The sequence below is a fragment of the Oncorhynchus kisutch genome, linkage group LG27 (assembly GCF_002021735.2).
Source record: "Oncorhynchus kisutch isolate 150728-3 linkage group LG27, Okis_V2, whole genome shotgun sequence".
NCBI lineage: Eukaryota > Metazoa > Chordata > Actinopteri > Salmoniformes > Salmonidae > Oncorhynchus > Oncorhynchus kisutch.
In genome coordinates, this window is record NC_034200.2 from 42,383,736 (window position 1) to 42,406,874 (window position 23,139).

The window sequence follows — 23,139 nt, forward strand, 5'->3', positions numbered from 1 at the left end:
GGGGTACCGGTACAGAGTCAATGTGGAGGCCATATACAGGGTGTTATGGTACAGAGTCAATGTGGAGGCTATATACAGGGGGCACCGGTACAGAGTCAATGTGGAGGCTAAATACAGGGGGTACCGGTACAGAGTCAATGTGGAGGCTATATACAGGGGGTACCGGTACAGAGTCAATGTGGAGGCCATATACAGGGTGTTATGGTACAGAGTCAATGGGGAGGCTATATACAGGGGGTACCAGTACAGAGTCAATGTGGAGGCTATATACAGGGGGCACCGGTACAGAGTCAATGTGGAGGCTATTTACAGGGGGTACCGGTACAGAGTCAATGTGGAGGCTATATACAGGGGGTACCGGTACAGAGTCAATGTGGAGACTATATACAGGGGGTACCAGTACAGAGTCAATGTGGAGGCTATATACAGGGGGTACCGGTACAGAGTCAATGTGGAGGCTATATACAGGGGGTACCGGTACAGAGTCAATGTGGAGGCTATATACAGGGGGTACCGGTACAGAGTCAATGTGGAGGCTAAATACAGGGGGCACCGGTAAAGAGTCAATGTGGAGGCTATATACAGGGGGTACCGGTACAGAGTCAATGTGGAGGATATATACAGGGGGTACCGGTACAGAGTCAATGTGGAGGCTATATACAGGGGGTACCGGTACAGAGTCAATGTGGAGGCTATATACAGGGGGTACCAGTACAGAGTCAATGTGGAGGCTAAATACAGGGGGTACATGTACAGAGTCAATGTGGAGGCTATATACAGGGGGTACCGGTACAGAGTCAATGTGGAGGCTATATACAGGGGGTACCGGTACAGAGTCAATGTGGAGGCTATATACAGGGGGTACCAGTACAGAGTCAATGTGGAGGCTAAATACAGGGGGTACATGTACAGAGTCAATGTGGAGGCTATATACAGGGGGTACCGGTACAGAGTCAATGTGGAGGCTATATACAGGGGGTACCGGTACAGAGTCAATGTGGAGGCTAAATACAGGGGGCACCGGTACAGAGTCAATGTGGAGGCTATATACAGGGGGTACCGGTACAGAGTCAATGTGCAGGCTATATACAGGGGGCACCGGTACAGAGTCAATGTGGAGGCTATATACAGGGGGTACCGGTACAGAGTCAATGTGGAGGCTATATACAGGGGGTACCGGTACAGAGTCAATGTGGAGGCTAAATACAGGGGGCACCGGTACAGAGTCAATGTGGAGGCTATATACAGGGGGTACCGGTAACAGAGTCAATGTGGAGGCTATATACAGGGGGTACCGGTACAGAGTCAATGTGGAGGCTATATACAGGGGGGTACCGGTACAGAGTCAATGTGGAGGCTATATACAGGGGGTACCGGTACAGAGTCAATGTGGAGGATATATACAGGGGGTACCGGTACAGAGTCAATGTGGAGGCTATATACAGGGGGTACCGGTACAGAGTCAATGTGGAGGCTATATACAGGGGGTACCAGTACAGAGTCAATGTGGAGGCTAAATACAGGGGGTACATGTACAGAGTCATGTGGAGGCTATATACAGGGGGTACCGGTACAGAGTCAATGTGGAGGCTATATACAGGGGGTACCGGTACAGAGTCAATGTGGAGGCTATATACAGGGGGTACCAGTACAGAGTCAATGTGGAGGCTAAATACAGGGGGTACATGTACAGAGTCAATGTGGAGGCTATATACAGGGGGTACCGGTACAGAGTCAATGTGGAGGCTATATACAGGGGGTACCGGTACAGAGTCAATGTGGAGGCTAAATACAGGGGGCACCGGTACAGAGTCAATGTGGAGGCTATATACAGGGGGTACCGGTACAGAGTCAATGTGCAGGCTATATACAGGGGGCACCGGTACAGAGTCAATGTGGAGGCTATATACAGGGGGTACCGGTACAGAGTCAATGTGGAGGCTATATACAGGGGGGTACCGGTACAGAGTCAATGTGGAGGCTAAATACAGGGGGCACCGGTACAGAGTCAATGTGGAGGCTATATACAGGGGGTACCGGTACAGAGTCAATGTGGAGGCTATATACAGGGGGTACCGGTACAGAGTCAATGTGGAGGCTATATACAGGGGGTACCGGTACAGAGTCAATGTGGAGGCTATATACAGGGGGTACCAGTACAGAGTCAATGTGGAGGCTAAATACAGGGGGTACATGTACAGAGTCAATGTGGAGGCTAAATACAGGGGGTACATGTACAGAGTCAATGTGGAGGCTATATACAGGGGGTACCGGTACAGAGTCAATGTGGAGGCTATATACAGGGGGTACCGGTACAGAGTCAATGTGCAGGCTATATACAGGGGGCACCGGTACAGAGTCAATGTGGAGGCTATATACAGGGGGGTACCGGTACAGAGTCAATGTGGAGGCTATATACAGGGGGTACCGGTACAGAGTCAATGTGGAGGCTAAATACAGGGGGCACCGGTACAGAGTCAATGTGGGAGGCTATATACAGGGGGTACCGGTACAGAGTCAATGTGGAGGCTAAATACAGGGGGGCAACCGGTACAGAGTCAATGTGGAGGCTATATACAGGGGGTACCGGTACAGAGTCAATGTGGAGGCTATATACAGGGGGTACCGGTACAGAGTCAATGTGGAGGCTATATACAGGGGTACCAGTACAGAGTCAATGTGGAGGCTAAATACAGGGGGTACATGTACAGAGTCAATGTGGAGGCTATATACAGGGGGTACCGGTACAGAGTCAATGTGGAGGCTATATACAGGGGGTACCGGTACAGAGTCAATGTAGAGGCTATATACAGGGGGCACCGGTACAGAGTCAATGTGGAGGCTATATACAGGGGGTACCGGTACAGAGTCAATGTGGAGGCTAAATACAGGGGGCACCGGTACAGAGTCAATGTGGAGGCTATATACAGGGGGTACCGGTACAGAGTCAATGTGGAGGCTATATACAGGGGGTACCAGTACAGAGTCAATGTGGAGGCTATATACAGGGTGTTATGGTACAGAGTCAATGTGGAGGCTATATACAGGGGGCACCGGTACAGAGTCAATGTGGAGGCTATATACAGGGTGTTACAGTACAGAGTCAATGTGGAGGCTAAATACAGGGTGTTAAGGTACAGAGTCAATGTGGAGGCTAAATACAGGGGGTACCGGTACAGAGTCAATGTGGAGGCTATATACAGGGGGTACCGGTACAGAGTCAATGTGGAGGCTATATACAGGGGGTACCAGTACAGAGTCAATGTGGAGGCTATATACAGGGTGTTATGGTACAGAGTCAATGTGGAGGCTATATACAGGGGGCACCGGTACAGAGTCAATGTGGAGGCTATATACAGGGTGTTACAGTACAGAGTCAATGTGGAGGCTAAATACAGGGTGTTAAGGTACAGAGTCAATGTGGAGGCTAAATACAGGGGGTACCGGTACAGAGTCAATGTGGAGGCTATATACAGGGGGTACCGGTACAGAGTCATGTGGAGGCTATATACAGGGGGTACCAGTACAGAGTCAATGTGGAGGCTATATACAGGGGGCACCGGTACAGAGTCAATGTGGAGGCTATATACAGGGGGTACCGGTACAGAGTCAATGTGGAGGCTATATACAGGGGGTACCGGTACAGAGTCAATGTAGAGGCTATATACAGGGGGCACCGGTACAGAGTCAATGTGGAGGCTATATACAGGGGGTACCGGTACAGAGTCAATGTGGAGGCTATATACAGGGGGTACATGTACAGAGTCAATGTGGAGGCTAAATACAGGGGGCACCGGTACAGAGTCAATGTGGAGGCTATATACAGGGGGCACCGGTACAGAGTCAATGTGGAGGCTATATACAGGGTGTTACAGTACAGAGTCAATGTGGAGGCTAAATACAGGGTGTTAAGGTACAGAGTCAATGTGGAGGCTAAATACAGGGGGTACCGGTACAGAGTCAATGTGGAGGCTATATACAGGGGGTACCGGTACAGAGTCAATGTGGAGGCTATATACAGGGGGTACCAGTACAGAGTCAATGTGGAGGCTATATACAGGGTGTTATGGTACAGAGTCAATGTGGAGGCTATATACAGGGGGCACCGGTACAGAGTCAATGTGGAGGCTATATACAGGGTGTTACAGTACAGAGTCAATGTGGAGGCTAAATACAGGGTGTTAAGGTACAGAGTCAATGTGGAGGCTAAATACAGGGGGTACCGGTACAGAGTCAATGTGGAGGCTATATACAGGGGGTACCGGTACAGAGTCAATGTGGAGGCTATATACAGGGGGTACCAGTACAGAGTCAATGTGGAGGCTATATACAGGGGGCACCGGTACAGAGTCAATGTGGAGGCTATATACAGGGGGTACCGGTACAGAGTCAATGTGGAGGCTATATACAGGGGGTACCGGTACAGAGTCAATGTAGAGGCTATATACAGGGGGCACCGGTACAGAGTCAATGTGGAGGCTATATACAGGGGGTACCGGTACAGAGTCAATGTGGAGGCTATATACAGGGGGTACCGGTACAGAGTCAATGTGGAGGCTAAATACAGGGGGCACCGGTACAGAGTCAATGTGGAGGCTATATACAGGGGGTACCGGTACAGAGTCAATGTGGAGGCTATATACAGGGGGTACATGTACAGAGTCAATGTGGAGGCTAAATACAGGGGGCACCGGTACAGAGTCAATGTGGAGGCTATATACAGGGGGTACCGGTACAGAGTCAATGTGGAAGCTATATACAGGGGGTACCGGTACAGAGTCAATGTGGAGGCTATATACAGGGGGTACCGGTACAGAGTCAATGTAGAGGCTATATACAGGGGGCACCGGTACAGAGTCAATGTGGAGGCTATATACAGGGGGTACATGTACAGAGTCAATGTGGAGGCTAAATACAGGGGGCACCGGTACAGAGTCAATGTGGAGGCTATATACAGGGGGTACCGGTACAGAGTCAATGTGGAGGCTAAATACAGGGGGCACCGGTACAGAGTCAATGTGGAGGCTATATACAGGGGGTACCGGTACAGAGTCAATGTGGAGGCTATATACAGGGGGTACCAGTACAGAGTCAATGTGGAGGCTATATACAGGGTGTTATGGTACAGAGTCAATGTGGAGGCTATATACAGGGGGCACCGGTACAGAGTCAATGTGGAGGCTATATACAGGGTGTTACAGTACAGAGTCAATGTGGAGGCTAAATACAGGGTGTTAAGGTACAGAGTCAATGTGGAGGCTAAATACAGGGGGTACCGGTACAGAGTCAATGTGGAGGCTATATACAGGGGGTACCGGTACAGAGTCAATGTGGAGGCTATATACAGGGGGTACCAGTACAGAGTCAATGTGGAGGCTATATACAGGGGGCACCGGTACAGAGTCAATGTGGAGGCTATATACAGGGGGTACCGGTACAGAGTCAATGTGGAGGCTATATACAGGGGGTACCGGTACAGAGTCAATGTAGAGGCTATATACAGGGGGCACCGGTACAGAGTCAATGTGGAGGCTATATACAGGGGGTACCGGTACAGAGTCAATGTGGAGGCTATATACAGGGGGTACCGGTACAGAGTCAATGTGGAGGCTAAATACAGGGGGCACCGGTACAGAGTCAATGTGGAGGCTATATACAGGGGGTACCGGTACAGAGTCAATGTGGAGGCTATATACAGGGGGTACATGTACAGAGTCAATGTGGAGGCTAAATACAGGGGGCACCGGTACAGAGTCAATGTGGAGGCTATATACAGGGGGTACCGGTACAGAGTCAATGTGGAAGCTATATACAGGGGGTACCGGTACAGAGTCAATGTGGAGGCTATATACAGGGGGTACCGGTACAGAGTCAATGTAGAGGCTATATACAGGGGGCACCGGTACAGAGTCAATGTGGAGGCTATATACAGGGGGTACATGTACAGAGTCAATGTGGAGGCTAAATACAGGGGGCACCGGTACAGAGTCAATGTGGAGGCTATATACAGGGGGTACCGGTACAGAGTCAATGTGGAGGCTAAATACAGGGGGCACCGGTACAGAGTCAATGTGGAGGCTATATACAGGGGGTACCGGTACAGAGTCAATGTGGAGGCTATATACAGGGGGTACCGGTACAGAGTCAATGTGGAGGCTATATACAGGGGGTACCGGTACAGAGTCAATGTAGAGGCTATATACAGGGGGCACCGGTACAGAGTCAATGTGGAGGCTATATACAGGGGGTACCGGTACAGAGTCAATGTGGAGGCTAAATACAGGGGGCACCGGTACAGAGTCAATGTGGAGGCTATATACAGGGGGTACCGGTACAGAGTCAATGTGGAGGCTATATACAGGGGGTACCGGTACAGAGTCAATGTGCAGGCTATATACAGGGGGCACCGGTACAGAGTCAATGTGGAGGCTATATACAGGGGGTACCGGTACAGAGTCAATGTGGAGGCTATATACAGGGGGTACCGGTACAGAGTCAATGTGGAGGCTAAATACAGGGGGCACCGGTACAGAGTCAATGTGGAGGCTATATACAGGGGGTACCGGTACAGAGTCAATGTGGAGGCTATATACAGGGGGTACCGGTACAGAGTCAATGTGGAGGCTATATACAGGGAGCACCGGTACAGAGTCAATGTGGAGGCTATATACAGGGTGTTACGGTACAGAGTCAATGTGGAGGCGATATACAGGGGATACCAGTACAGAGTCAATGTGCGGAGGGGTTTAGTCAACGTAATTGAGGTAATATGTACATGTAGGTAGAGTTAAAGTGAAGGAAAGTTGTCCCCAGTGATGTACCCTCTGTAGTGCCTTGCATGATGTAACCAGTCAGGATGCTCTCGATGGTGCAGCTGTAGAACTTAAGGATCTGAGGACCCATGCCAAATCTTTTCAGTCTCCTGAGGGGGAATAGGCTTTGTTGCGCCCTCTTCACAACTGTCTTGGTGTGTTTGGACCATGATTGTTAGTTGGTGATGTGGACACCAAGGAACTTGAACTCTCAACCTGCTCCACTACAGTCCCGTCGATGAGAATAGGGGCCTGTTCGGTCCTCCTTTTCCTGTAGTCCACAATCATCTCCTTGGTCTTGCTCACATTGAGGGAGAGGTTGTTGTCCTGGCACCACACGGCCAGGTCTCTGACCTCCTCCCTTTAGACTGTATCGTCGTTGTTGGTGATCAGGCCTACCACTGTTGTGTCATCAGCAAACTGAATGATGGTGTTGGAGTCGTGCCTGGCAGTTCAGTTATGAGTGAACATTGAGTACAGGGGGGGACTGAGCACGCACCCCTGAGGGGCCCCTGTGTTGAGGATCAGCGTAGCGGGTGTGTTGTTACCTACCCTTACAACCTGGGGGCGGCCCGTCAGGAAGTCCAGGATCCAGTTGCAGAGGGAGGTGTTTAGTCCCAGGGTCCTTAGCTTAGTGATGAGCTTTGAGGGCACTATGGTGTTGAATGCTGAGCTGTAGTCAATGAACAGCATTCTCACATAGGTGTTCCTTTTGTTCAGGTGTGAAAGGGCAGTGTGGAGTGCAATAGAGATCGCATCATCTGTAGATCTGTTGGGGCGGTAGGCAAATTGGAGTGGGTCTAGGGTTTCTGGGATAATGGGGTTGATGTGAGCCCTGACCAGCCTTTCAAAGCACTTCATGGCTACTCACGTGAGTATTATGGGTCAGTAGTCACTTAGGCAGGTTACCTTAGTGTTCTTGGGCACAGAGACTATTGTGGTCTGCTTGAAACATGTTGGTATTACAGACTCAGTCAGGGACATGTTGAAAATGTCAGTGAAGATACTTGCCAGTTGGTCAGCACATGCCCGGAGCACACGTCCTGGTAATCCGTCTGGCTCTACGGCCTTGTGAATGTTGACCTGTTTGAAGGTCTTACTCACATCGGCTACGGAGAGCGTGATCACACAGTCATCTGGAACAGCTGATGCTCTCATGCATGCTTCAGTGTTGCTTGCCTTGAAGCGAGCATAGAAGTAATTTATCTCATCTAGTAGGCTCTTGTCACTGGTCAGCTCGCGGCTGTGCTTCCCTTTGTAGTCTAATAGTTTGCCAGCCCTGCCACATCCGACAAGCGTGGGAGCCGGTGTAGTACGATTCAATCTTAGTCCTGTATTGATGCTTTTGATGGTTCGTCTGAGGGCACAGCGGGATTTCTTCTAAGTGTCTGGGTTAGAGTACCGCTCCTTGAAAGCGGCAGCTCTACCCATTAGCTCAGTGCGGATGTTGCCTGTAATCCATGGCTTCTGGTTGGGGTAAGTACTTTTAGTCACTGGGCGGACGACGTCATCAATGCACTTATTGATGAAGCCAGTGGTGTACCCCTCAGTGCCACCGGAAGAATCCCAGAACATATTCCAATCTGTGCAAAACAGTCCTGTAGCTTAGCATCTGTGTCATCTGACCACTTCTATATTGAGCGAGTCACTGGTGATTCCTGCTTAAGTTTTTGCTTGTAAGCAGGAATCAGGAGGATATAATTAATGGTCAGATTTGCCAAATGGAGGGTGAGCTTTGTATGCATCTCTGTGTGTGGAGTAAAGGTGGTCCAGAGTTTTTTTCCCCTCTGATTGCACATGTGACATGCTGGTAGAAATGAGGTAAAACTGATTTAAGTTTCCTTGCATTAAAGACCCCGGCCACTAGGAGCGCCACCTCTGGATGAGTGTTTTCCTGTTTGATTATGGCCTATTACAGCTCGTTGAGTGCGGTCTTAGTGCCAGCATTGGTTTGTGGTGGTAGATAGACAGTCACGAAAAATATAGATGAAAACTCTTGGTAAATAGTGTGGTCTACAGCTTATCATGAAATACTCTACCTCAGGCGACCTTGAGACTTAATATTAGATTTCATGCACCAGCTCTCATTGACAAAAAGACCTCCACCCCTTATCTTTCCGGAGGCAGTGTAAACCCAGCTGGCTGTATGTTATCCATGTCGTCGTTCAGCCACGACTCAGTGAAACATAAGATATTACAGTTTTTAATGTCCCATTGGTAGGATATTCATGATCGTAACTTGTCTATTTTGTTATCCATTTGTACGTCAGCTAATAGGACTGATGGTAGAGGCAGATTACCCATTCGCCGTCGGATCCTAACGAGGCACCCCGACCAACGTCCCAATATCTCCATCTCTTTCTCCTGTCGGATCCTAACGAGGCACCCCGACCTACGACCCCGATATCTCCATCTCTTTCTCCTGTCGGATCCTAACGAGGCACCCCGACCTACGTCCCAATATCTCCGTCTCTTTCTTCTGCGAATTACGATGTCTGAAGTAAATCCTTCGCGTCCGACTCGTTAAAGAAAAAAAATCTTTGTCCAGTACGAGGTGAGTTATCGCTGTCCTGATGTCTAGAAGGACTTTTCGGTCATAAGTGGCTGATATCTAGAAGGACTTTTCGGTCATAAGTGGCTGATATCTAGAAGGACTTTTCGGTCATAAATGGCAGAAACATTATGTACAAAATAAGTTACAAATAACACACAAAAACACAATTGTTTAAGAGCCCTTAAAACGGCAGCCATCTCCTCCGGTGCCATTAGTTATTCTAGACCATTCTGTGCTTCCAACTTTGTGGCAACAGTTTGGGGAAGGCCCTTTACCGTTTCAGCATGAGAAGTCCCCTAGTGCACAAAGCGAGGTCCATACAGAAATGGTTTGTCGAGATCGAACACCTCTGGGATGAATGGTCAACCCCATCAAACACCTCTGGGATGAATGGTCAACCCCATCGAACACCTCTGGGATGAATGGTCAACCCCATCGAACACCTCTGGGATGAATGGTCAACCCCATCAAACACCTCTGGGATGAATGGTCAACCCCATCGAACACCTCTGGGATGAATGGTCAACCTCATCGAACACCTCTGGGATGAATGGTCAACCCCATCGAACACCTCTGGGATGAATGGTCAACCCCATCGAACACCTCTGGGATGAATGGTCAACCCCATCGAACACCTCTGGGATGAATGGTCAACCCCATCGAACACCTCTGGGATGAATTGGAACACAGACTGCGAGCCAGGAGGCCTAATCGCCCAACATAAATACCCGACCTCACTAATGCTCTTGTGGCTGAATGGAAGCAAGTCCCTGCAGCAATGTTCCAACAGTGGAGGCTGTTGTAGTAGCAAAGATGGGGACCGATTCCCTTTTAAAGCCCATGATTTTGGAATGAGATGTTCGACATGCAGGTGTCCACATAGTCTTGGTCATGTAGTGTATCTGTTATACCAATCACCATTGTCCTTTCCCTTAACGAAGCCCTCCCGTCCTCTGAACCAACCACTCACCATTGTCCTTTCCCTTAACGAAGCCCTCCCACTCTCTGAACCAACCACTCACCATTGTCCTTTCCCTTAACGAAGCCCTCCCACTCTCTGAACCAACCACTCACCATTGTCCTTTCCCTTAACGAAGCCCTCCCACTCTCTGAACCAACCACTCACCATTGTCCTTTCCCTTAACGAAGCCCTCCCACTCTCTGAACCAGCCACTCACCATTGTCCTTTCCCTTAACGAAGCCCTCCCACTCTCTGAACCAACCACTCACCATTGTTCTTTCCCTTAACGAAGCCCTCCCACTCTCTGAACCACTGCATGCTGATGCAGTAGATGATCAGTGGAGACTCCTCCTCTTGGAACGCCTTGTTCAGCTGAACAGAGGAAGGAAGAGGGGATGGGGGGAGAGAGGGGATGGAAGGGGAGGATAGGGAGAAGAACGAGGGAAGGGGAGAGGACGGGAAGAAAGAGAGTTGAGAGAGAAAGTTTATCATTTCAATTAATTGAGAACATAAAAACAGGTGTGTTAGTGCTGGGGTGGAAAAAATCCTGCAAAGGAAAGTATCCGTGAAAGTCCTTACCCAGACAAACATGTCCAGCTCTGTCCTGCGTCTCTTCTCCAGCTTCTCAATTTCTGTCTGACAAGTGTGACACATATACAGGTGGTTGACAGCAGGCCCGCCTCCATACCTAGACAACAAACCAATCACAGCTTAGTAACACACCTTGACAGACCAATCACAGCCTAGTAAAACATTGACAGACCAATCACAGCTTAGTAAAACATTGACAGACCAATCACAGCCTAGTAAAACCTTAACAGACCAATCACAGCTAAGTAAAACATTGACAGACCAATCACAGCTTAGTAAAACCTTGACATGCAAATCAAGAGTTTAGTAACACACCTTGGCAGACCAATCACAGCTTAGTAACACCTAGACCAGGGACCACAGTCCCAGAATTCAGGCCTTGAAACACAGCTCAGTGAATAAACCTCTCCCCTTAACCGCATGCGCTGCCAGGACGGCCGTCGTGCTATCTGACGTCAGACAAAGCTCCTAGCCATAAAAATACACCTTATAAACCATGACTTTATCAACTATTGGTACGGTGGCACTGACACAATAATGTGATTATTGTGAATAACTCTCGATTAATTAATATAGGTTTGATTAAAACATAGTATGCAAGAAAAAGGATTTCCGTAACAATCCTGTTTAATACTCCGCCATGTAAACGTAGTCAATAATCCCACTTAATGACGGTGCCGTGTCGCTGTATGAACGGTGCCGTGTCGCTGTATGAACGGTGCCGCTGTATGAACGGTGTCGCTGTATGAACGGTGCCGCTGTATGAACGGTGTCGCTGTATGAACGGTGTCGCTGTATGAACGGTGCCGTGTCGCTGTATGAACGGTGCCGCTGTATGAACGGTGTCGCTGTATGAACGGTGTCGCTGTATGAACGGTGTCGCTGTATGAACGGTGCCGTGTCGCTGTATGAACGGTGTCGTGTCGCTGTATGAACGGTGCCGTGTCGCTGTATGAACGGTGTCGTGTCGCTGTATGAACGGTGCCGTGTCGCTGTATGAACGGTGTCGTGTCGCTGTATGAACGGTGTCGCTGTATGAACGGTGCCGTGTCGCTGTATGAACGGTGCCGTGTCGCTGTATGAACGGTGTCGCTGTATGAACGGTGCCGTGTCGCTGTATGAACGGTGTCGCTGTATGAACGGTGTCGCTGTATGAACGGTGCCGTGTCGCTGTATGAACGGTGTCGCTGTATGAACGGTGTCGCTGTATGAACGGTGTCGCTGTATGAACGGTGTCGCTGTATGAACGGTGCCGTGTCGCTGTATGAACGGTGCCGTGTCGCTGTATGAACGGTGTCGCTGTATGAACGGTGTCGTGTCGCTGTATGAACGGTGCCGTGTCGCTGTATGAACGGTGTCGTGTCGCTGTATGAACGGTGCCGTGTCGCTGTATGAACGGTGTCGTGTCGCTGTATGAACGGTGTCGTGTCGCTGTATGAACGGTGTCGCTGTATGAACGGTGTCGTGTCGCTGTATGAACGGTGCCGTGTCGCTGTATGAACGGTGCCGTGTCGCTGTATGAACGGTGTCGCTGTATGAACGGTGTCGTGTCGCTGTATGAACGGTGTCGCTGTATGAACGGTGCCGTGTCGCTGTATGAACGGTGTCGCTGTATGAACGGTGCCGTGTCGCTGTATGAACGGTGTCGCTGTATGAACGGTGCCGTGTCGCTGTATGAACGGTGTCGCTGTATGAACGGTGTCGTGTCGCTGTATGAACGGTGTCGCTGTATGAACGGTGCCGTGTCGCTGTATGAACGGTGCCGTGTCGCTGTATGAACGGTGCCGCTGTATGAACGGTGCCGTGTCGCTGTGTGAACGGTGCCGTGTCGCTGTGTGAACGGTGCCGCTGTATGAACGGTGCCGCTGTATGAGCGGTGTCGCTGTATGAACGGTGTCGCTGTATGAACGGTGTCGCTGTATGAACGGTGTCGCTGTATGAACGGTGTCGCTGTATGAACGGTGTCGCTGTATGAACGGTGCCGCTGTATGAACGGTGCCGTGTCGCTGTATGAACGGTGTCGCTGTATGAACGGTGCCGCTGTATGAACGGTGTCGCTGTATGTGCGGTGTCGTGTCGCTGTATGAACGGTGCCGTGTCGCTGTATGAACGGTGCCGTGTCGCTGTATGAACGGTGCCGTGTCGCTGTATGAACGGTGCCGTGTCGCTGTATGAACGGTGCCGCTGTATGAACGGTGCCGTGTCGCTGTATGAACGGTGCCGTGTCGCTGTATGAACGGTGCCGTGTCGCTGTATGAACGGTGCCGTGTCGCTGTATGAACGGTGCCGTGTCGCTGTATGAACGGTGTCGCTGTATGAACGGTGCCGTGTCGCTGTATGAACGGTGTCGCTGTATGAACGGTGCCGTGTCGCTGTATGAACGGTGTCGCTGTATGAACGGTGTCGCTGTATGAACGGTGTCGCTGTATGAACGGTGTCGCTGTATGAACGGTGTCGCTGTATGAACGGTGCCGTGTCGCTGTATGAACGGTGCCGTGTCGCTGTATGAAACGGTGCCACGGTGCCGTGTCGCTGTATGAACGGTGTCGCTGTATGAACGGTGTCGCTGTATGAACGGTGTCGCTGTATGAACGGTGTCGCTGTATGAACGGTGTCGCTGTATGAACGGTGCCGTGTCGCTGTATGAACGGTGCCGTGTCGCTGTATGAACGGTGCCGTGTCGCTGTATGAACGGTGTCGTGTCGCTGTATGAACGGTGCCGTGTCGCTGTATGAACGGTGTCGCTGTATGAACGGTGTCGCTGTATGAACGGTGCCGTGTCGCTGTATGAACGGTGTCGCTGTATGAACTGTGCCGTGTCGCTGTATGAACGGTGCCGTGTCGCTGTATGAACGGTGCCGTGTCGCTGTATGAACGGTGCCGTGTCGCTGTATGAACGGTGCCGTGTCGCTGTATGAACGGTGCCGTGTCGCTGTATGAACGGTGCCGTGTCGCTGTATGAACGGTGCCGTGTCGCTGTATGAACGGTGCCGTGTCGCTGTATGAACGGTGTCGTGTCGCTGTATGAACGGTGCCGTGTCGCTGTATGAACGGTGCCGTGTCGCTGTATGAACGGTGCCGTGTCGCTGTATGAACGGTGCCGTGTCGCTGTATGAACGGTGTCGCTGTATGAACGGTGCCGCTGTATGAACGGTGCCGCTGTATGAACGGTGCCGTGTCGCTGTATGAACGGTGCCGTGTCGCTGTATGAACGGTGTCGCTGTATGAACGGTGTCGTGTCGCTGTATGAACGGTGCCGTGTCGCTGTATGAACGGTGCCGTGTCGCTGTATGAACGGTGCCGCTGTATGAACGGTGCCGTGTCGCTGTGTGAACGGTGCCGTGTCGCTGTGTGAACGGTGCCGCTGTATGAACGGTGCCGCTGTATGAGCGGTGTCGCTGTATGAACGGTGTCGCTGTATGAACGGTGTCGCTGTATGAACGGCGCCGTGTCGCTGTATGAACGGTGTCGCTGTATGAACGGTGCCGTGTCGCTGTATGAACGGTGCCGTGTCGCTGTATGAACGGTGTCGCTGTATGAACGGTGTCGCTGTATGAGCGGTGTCGCTGTATGAACGGTGCCGCTGTATGAGCGGTGCCGCTGTATGTGCGGTGTCGTGCCGCTGTATGAACGGTGCCGTGTCGCTGTATGAACGGTGCCGTGTCGCTGTATGAACGGTGCCGCTGTATGAACGGTGTCGCTGTATGAACGGTGTCGCTGTATGAACGGTGTCGCTGTATGAACGGTGTCGCTGTATGAACGGTGTCGCTGTATGAACGGTGTCGCTGTATGAACGGTGCCGTGTCGCTGTATGAACGGTGCCGTGTCGCTGTATGAACGGTGCCGTGTCGCTGTATGAACGGTGTCGCTGTATGAACGGTGTCGCTGTATGAACGGTGTCGCTGTATGAACGGTGTCGCTGTATGAACGGTGTCGATTTATGAACGGTGTCGATTTATGAACGGTGTCGCTGTATGAACGGTGTCGCTGTATGAACGGTGTCGCTGTATGAACGGTGCCGTGTCGCTGTATGAACGGTGTCGCTGTATGAACGGTGCCGTGTCGCTGTATGAACGGTGTCGCTGTATGAACGGTGCCGTGTCGCTGTATGAACGGTGCCGCTGTATGAACGGTGCCGTGTCGCTGTATGAACGGTGCCGTGTCGCTGTATGAACGGTGTCGCTGTATGAACGGTGTCGCTGTATGAACGGTGCCGCTGTATGAACGGTGTCGCTGTATGAACGGTGTCGCTGTATGAACGGTGCCGCTGTATGAACGGTGCCGCTGTATGAACGGTGCCGTGTCGCTGTATGAACGGTGCCGTGTCGCTGTATGAACGGTGCCGTGTCGCTGTATGAACGGTGCCGTGTCGCTGTATGAACGGTGTCGTGTCGATGTATGAACGGTGTCGTGTCGCTGTATAAACGGTGCCGTGTCGCTGTATGAACGGTGCCGTGTCGCTGTATGAACGGTGTCGTGTCGCTGTATGAACGGTGTCGTGTCGCTGTATGAACGGTGTCGTGTCGCTGTATGAACGGTGCCGTGTCGCTGTATAAACGGTGCCGTGTCGCTGTATGAACGGTGCCGTGTCGCTGTATGAACGGTGTCGTGTCGCTGTATGAACGGTGCCGTGTCGCTGTATGAACGGTGCCGTGTCGCTGTATGAACGGTGCCGCTGTATGAACGGTGCCGTGTCGCTGTGTGAACGGTGCCGTGTCGCTGTGTGAACGGTGTCGCTGTGTGAACGGTGCCGCTGTGTGAACGGTGCCGCTGTGTGAACGGTGCCGCTGTATGAACGGTGCCGCTGTATGAGCGGTGTCGCTGTATGAACGGTGTCGCTGTATGAACGGTGTCGCTGTATGAACGGTGTCGCTGTATGAACGGTGCCGCTGTATGTGCGGTGTCGTGTCGCTGTATGAGCGGTGCCGTGTCGCTGTATGAACGGTGCCGTGTCGCTGTATGAACGGTGCCGCTGTATGAACGGTGCCGCTGTATGAACGGTGCCGCTGTATGAACGGTGCCGCTGTATGAACGGTGCCGCTGTATGAACGGTGCCGCTGTATGAACGGTGCCGTGTCGCTGTATGAACGGTGCCGTGTCGCTGTATGAACGGTGTCGCTGTATGAACGGTGTCGCTGTATGAACGGTGCCGTGTCGCTGTATGAACGGTGCCGTGTCGCTGTATGAACGGTGCCGTGTCGCTGTATGAACGGTGCCGTGTCGCTGTATGAACGGTGCCGTGTCGCTGTATGAACGGTGCCGTGTCGCTGTATGAACGGTGTCGTGTCGCTGTATGAACGGTGCCGTGTCGCTGTATGAACGGTGCCGTGTCGCTGTATGAACGGTGTCGCTGTATGAACGGTGTCGCTGTATGAACGGTGTCGCTGTATGAACGGTGCCGTGTCGCTGTATGAACGGTGCCGTGTCGCTGTATGAACGGTGTCGCTGTATGAACGGTGTCGCTGTATGAACGGTGTCGCTGTATGAACGGTGCCGTGTCGCTGTATGAACGGTGCCGTGTCGCTGTATGAACGGTGCCGTGTCGCTGTATGAACGGTGCCGTGTCGCTGTATGAACGGTGCCGTGTCGCTGTATGAACGGTGCCGTGTCGCTGTATGAACGGTGCCGTGTCGCTGTATGAAGCTGACCTGCTGTAGAGGTGGTCCCACGCATTCTGAGGCAGCATCACTACCAGATCATCGATGAACGCGGCCTTGGCAGGCGGCACGCCTGACAACACAACATTTAAAAAGAACTTCACAAGTCATTATGGGTAATGGGTACCACTCACATTAACCTCATCCAATATCCTCTGTAAACATGGATTCGTTTGGTCTTTATTTCCCCCAGTTGCTTTGACTGACTGATTGACTGACTGATTGACTGACTGATTGACTGACTGATTGACTGACTGATTGACTGATTGACTGACTGATTGACTGACTGACTGACTGATTGACTGACTGACTGATTGACTGACTGATTGACTGATTGACTGACTGATTGACTGTGTCTGACTGTGTCTGACTGTGTCTGACTGTGTCCGACTGTGTCCGACTGTGTCCGACTGTGTCCGACTGTGTCCGACTGTGCCCGACTGTGCCCGACTGTGTCCGACTGTGTCCGACTGTGTCCGACTGTGTCCGACTGTGTCCGACGGTGTCCGACGGTGTCTGACGGTGTCTGACTGTGTCTGACGGTGTCTGACGGTGTCTGACTGTGTCTGACTGTGTCTGACTGTGTCTGACTGGCTGAGAGAAAGATATATAAATGTCTGATAGAGACATACATGGATAGTTGGAAAGATAAAAGTCCATCGCTCCGTACCTCCGTGTGAGCAGAGGAAGTCGTCATTGGAGATGGGTCCAGGCTCAGCGAAGGTCTTGAACTTGTTGAGCCACTGTCTGGAGACGTAGAACTGTAGCAGACTGGGCTCCGTCACGCCGAGTAGACCCGTCACCTTCCTCCTCTCCTTCAGCGCATCCTCGTTGCTCTTCCTGGAGGGACACAAACAGTACACATTAATAACCGTGCACTAAATCAACTAAACGGACGTGGTCGGTACCAGAGCACGGAAACTTCCTGTTTACAAAAAACAAGAAAATTATAATCTGGTAAAACTGGCACGGCCTCCAGAGAAGGTTCTAATCCAGATTATAATTCTGCTGTTGATGTCTAGAGGAAGGATGTCGCCCCACTGTTCAGGATTAAGTCTCATAACTGTTCTTAGTGTGGTGGTCTTATGCTGTGTTGCTTTGTGTGATAAGTCTTCTTCTATCACACCACTCTTAGAGGAGGAGGTAGTTATAATAACACCACTCCTAGAGGTAGTTATAATAACACCACTCCTAGAGGTAGTTATAATAACACCACTCCTAGAGGTAGTTATAATAACACCACTCCTAGAGGTAGTTATAATAACACCACTCCTAGAGGTAGTTATAATAACACCACTCCTAGAGGTAGTTATAATAACACCACTCCTAGAGGTAGTTATAATAACACCACTTCTAGAGGTAGTTATAATAACACCACTCCTAGAGGTAGTTATAATAACACCACTCCTAGAGGTAGTTATAATAACACCACTCCTAGAGGTAGTTATAATAACACCACTCCTAGAGGTAGTTATAATAACACCACTCCTAGAGGTAGTTATAATAACACCACTCCTAGAGGTAGTTATAATAACACCACTCCTAGAGGTAGTTATAATAACACCACTCCTAGAGGTAGTTATAATAACACCACTCCTAGAGGTAGTTATATTAACACCACTCCTAGAGGTAGTTATATTAACACCACTCCTAGAGGTAGTTATAATAACACCACTCCTAGAGGTAGTTATAATAACACCACTCCTAGAGGTAGTTATAATAACACCACCACTCCTAGAGGTAGTTATAATAACACCACCACTCCTAGAGGTAGTTATAATAACACCACCACTCCTAGAGGTAGTTATAATAACACCACCACTCCTAGAGGTAGTTATAATAACACCACCACTCCTAGAGGTAGTTATAATAACACCACCACTCCTAGAGGTAGTTATAATAACACCACCACTCCTAGAGGTAGTTATAATAACACCACCACTCCTAGAGGTAGTTATAATAACACCACCACTCCTAGAGGTAGTTATAATAACACCACCACTCCTAGAGGTAGTTATAATAACACCACCACTCCTAGAGGTAGTTATAATAACACCACCACTCCTAGAGGTAGTTATAATAACACCACCACTCCTAGAGGTAGTTATAATAACACCACCACTCCTAGAGGTAGTTATAATAACACCACCACTCCTAGAGGTAGTTATAATTTGGCCCTGTCCGGGGGTGTCCTCGGATGGGGCCACAGTGTCTCCTGACCCCTCCTGTCTCAGCCTCCAGTATTTATGCTGCAGTAGTTTATGTGTCGGGGGCTGGGGTCAGTTTGTTATATCTGGAGTACTTCTCCTGTCCTATTCGGTGTCCTGTGTGAATCTAAGTGTGCGTTCTCTAATTCTCTCCTTCTCTCTTTCTTTCTCTCTCTCGGAGGACCTGAGCCCTAGGACCATGCCCCAGGACTACCTGACATGATGACTCCTTGCTGTCCCCAGTCCACCTGGCCATGCTGCTGTTCCAGTTTCAACTGACCTGAGCCCTAGGACCATGCCCCAGGACTACCTGACATGATGACTCCTTGCTGTCCCCAGTCTACCTGGCCATGCTGCTGCTCCAGTTTCAACTTCCACCTGACTGTGCTGCTGCTCTAGTTTCAACTGTTCTGCCTTATTATTATTCGACCATGCTGGTCATTTATGAACATTGAACATCTTGACCATGTTCTGTTATAATCTCCACCCGGCACAGCCAGAAGAGGACTGGCCACCCCACATAGCCTGGTTCCTCTCTAGGTTTCTTCCTAGGTATTGGCCTTTCTAGGGAGTTTTTCCTAGCCACTGTGCTTCTCCACCTGCATTGCTTGCTGTTTGGGGTTTTAGGCTGGGTTTCTGTACAGCACTTTGAGATATCAGCTGATGTACGAAGGGCTATATAAATAAATTTGATTTGATTTGATTTGATTATAATAACACCACCACTCCTAGAGGTAGTTATAATAACACCACCACTCCTAGAGGTAGTTATAATAACACCACCACTCCTAGAGGTAGTTATAATAACACCACTCCTAGAGGAGGAGGTAGTTATAATAACACCACTCCTAGAGGAGGAGGTAGTTATATTACCACTCCTATGGTGTGTTGGTTATATGCTGTTTGTCTTACTTGTAGAACAATACGTAGGCCTCAGCGTTCTGGACGCAGGACTCTGACACCTCGGTGACGCTCTGGTCATCAAACTCATACCAGAGGTTGTTCAGATCATTCCTACAGTAGGCTATGTAGTGGCCACCTGGTGAGAGGAGGAGGATAGGGAGAGGAGGAAGAGAAAGGAGGTTAACCTGGGGTTTGCAAGAAGAGAAAAGGATAACAATCCCCATGAAGTTGATTACTTAAAATAAAATAGTGAAAGCCCTCAAGGTCCATGCTAGAACAAGTTTCTATCCGTTGATCCAGAGCCCACTCACTGCTGGCGGTGCCATGGTGACAGATGATGGACAGCAGGTCATAGGAGGTGGTGTGGGCGGAGCTATCCTTGGCCAGGAAGGGCTGCAGTTCCAGGCCCTCCAATGGGAAGGAGACGTGAGTCCCGATCTTAGCGGAGAACATCAGCTCGTGTCTAAACCGCTTCAGGTGGATGCACAGGATCTGGAAAGGGAATGAAAACAAATTATTGTTGACCCTGTAAAACAATACAATTCACTGCACCTATCTGATGTATGTGACAATAAATCACATACACACACTCTTCATGGCCAAAAGTATGTAGACACCTGCTCGTCGAACATCTCATACAAAATCATGGGCATTCATATGGAGTTGGTCCCCCCTTCGTTGCTATAACAGCCTCCTACATTTTCTTTCCATTAGATGATGGAACATTGCTGCTATAACAGCCTCCACTCTTCTGGGAAGGCTTTCCACTAGATGATGGAACATTGCTGCTATAACAGCCTCCACTCTTCTGGGAAGGCTTTCCACTAGATGTTGGAACATTGCTGCTATAACAGCCTCCACTCTTCTGGGAAGGCTTTCCACTAGATGATGGAACATTGCTGCTATAACAGCCTCCACTCTTCTGGGAAGGCTTTCCACTAGATGTTGGAACATTGCTGCTATAACAGCCTCCACTCTTCTGGGAAGGCTTTCCACTAGATGTTGGAACATTGCTGCTATAACAGCCTCCACTCTTCTGGGAAGGCTTTCCACTAGATGTTGGAACATTGCTGCTATAACAGCCTCCACTCTTCTGGGAAGGCTTTCCACTAGATGTTGGAACATTGCTGCTATAACAGTTAAACCCACTGTTCCTAGGCCATCATTGAGAATTAAGACAATTGGCCCAGCGTCGTCCGGGTTTGGCCGGGGTAGGACGTCATTGAAAATAAGAATTTGCTCTTAACTGACTTGCCTAGTTAAATAAAGGTAAAATAAAAAATAGACCTGTCAGCAATGTGTGTGGCTGAATATCCTTCTGGATGGTTCCCCCATCTCCACAGAGGAACTCTGGAGCTCTGTCAGAGTGACTATCGGGTTCTTGGTCACCTAACTGACCAAGTCCCTTCTCCCCCTATTGCTCAGTTTGGCCGGGCAGCCAGCTCTAGGAAGAGTCTTGGTGGTTCCAAACTTCTTCCATTTAAGAATGATGCCACTGTGGCCACTGTGTTCTTGGGGACCTTCAATTCTGCAGACATTTTTGGTACCCTTCCCCAGATCTGTGCCTCGACACAATCCTGTCTCTGAGAACTACGGACAATTCCTTCGACCTCATGGCTTGGTTTTTGCTCTGACCTGCACTGTCAACTGTAGGACCTTTATATAGACAGGTGTGTGCCTTTCCAAATCATGTCCAATCAATTGAATTTACCACAGGTAGACTCCAATCAAGATGTAGAAACATCTCAAGGATGATCAATGGAAACAGGGTGCACCTGAGCTCAATTTCAAGTCTCATAGCAAAGGGGTCTGAATAGGTAAATAGATATTTCTGAATACTTACGTAAATAAGATTTATTTTATTCTGAAAACCTGTTTTCACTTTGCCTTTATGGTGTATTGTGATGTCTTTATGGGGTATTGTGATGTCATTATGGGGTATTGTGATGTCATTATGGGGTATTGTGATGTCATTATGGGTTATTGTGATGTCATTATGGGGTATTGTGATGTCATTATGGGGTATTGTGTGTAGATTGATGAGGAAAATCAGCTATTTAATCAATGTATGAATAACGCTGTAACGTAAATCTTGTTGAGAAAAAGTCAAGGGGTCTGAAAACTTTCCAAATGCACTGTGCATCCTGTAATATCAGTAATATCAGCTGTAATATACTGTACATCCTGTAATATACTGTAATATACTGTACATCCTGTAATATACTGTACATCCTGTAATATCAGCTGTAATATACTGTACATCCTGTAATATCAGTAATATACTGTACATCCTGTAATATACTGTACATCCTGTAATAGCAGCTGTAATATACTGTACATCCTGTAATATCAGCTGTAATATACTGTACATCCTGTAATATACTGTACATCCTGTAATAGCAGCTGTAATATACTGTACATCCTGTAATATCAGCTGTAATATACTGTAGAGCCTGTAATATACTGTACATCCTGTAATATACTGTACATCCTGTAATATCAGCTGTAATATACTGTACATCCTGTAATATCAGCTGTAATATACTGTACATCCTGTAATATACTGTACATCCTGTAATAGCAGCTGTAATATACTGTACATCCTGTAATATCAGCTGTAATATACTGTACATCCTGTAATATCAGCTGTAATATACTGTACATCCTGTAATATCAGCTGTAATATACTGTACATCCTGTAATATCAGTAATATACTGTACATCCTGTAATATACTGTACATCCTGTAATAGCAGCTGTAATATACTGTACATCCTGTAATATCAGTAATATCAGCTGTAATATACTGTAGATCCTGTAATATCAGTAATATACTGTACATCCTGTAATATCAGTAATATCAGCTGTAATATACTGTAGATCCTGTAATATACTGTACATCCTGTAATATCAGCAATATCAGCTGTAATATAGTGTACATCCTGTAATATCAGCAATATCAGCTGTAATATACTGTACATCCTGTAATATACTGTACATCCTGTAATATCAGCAATATCAGCTGTAATATACTGTACATCCTGTAATAGCAGCTATAATATACTGTACATCCTGTAATATCAGCTGTAATATACGGTACATCCTGTAATATCAGTAATATACTGTACATCCTGTAATATACTGTAAATCCTGTAATAGCAGCTATAATATACTGTACATCCTGTAATATCATCTGTAATATACGGTACATCCTGTAATATCAGTAATATACTGTACATCCTGTAATATACTGTAAATCATGTAATAGCAGCTATAATATACTGTACATCCTATAATAGCAGCTGTAATATACTGTACATCCTGTAATATCAGCTGTAATATACTGTACATCCTGTAATATACTGTAAATCCTGTAATAGCAGCTATAATATACTGTACATCCTGTAATATCAGCTGTAATATACTGTACATCCTGTAATAGCAGCTGTAATATA

General features: G+C 48.9%; 1 protein-coding gene across 2 annotated transcripts in view; it reads right to left on the reverse strand.

Moving 5' to 3' along the window:
- LOC109879708 (ubiquitin carboxyl-terminal hydrolase 33) overlaps positions 1 to 23,139 on the reverse strand; it is a 78,181-nt gene that overhangs the window by 3,182 nt on the left and 51,860 nt on the right. The window contains exons 17-22 of one of the 2 annotated variants that reach the window (XM_031807133.1): positions 19,997 to 20,177; positions 19,695 to 19,821; positions 17,246 to 17,415; positions 16,567 to 16,648; positions 10,907 to 11,015; positions 10,597 to 10,699 (exon numbers count right to left, since the gene is read on the reverse strand). In XM_031807133.1, the coding sequence (XP_031662993.1) occupies positions 10,597 to 10,699; positions 10,907 to 11,015; positions 16,567 to 16,648; positions 17,246 to 17,415; positions 19,695 to 19,821; positions 19,997 to 20,177 (772 nt within the window). The remainder of the gene's footprint in view (positions 1 to 10,596; positions 10,700 to 10,906; positions 11,016 to 16,566; positions 16,649 to 17,245; positions 17,416 to 19,694; positions 19,822 to 19,996; positions 20,178 to 23,139) is intronic. The other variant, XR_004205843.1, reaches the window with a different exon arrangement.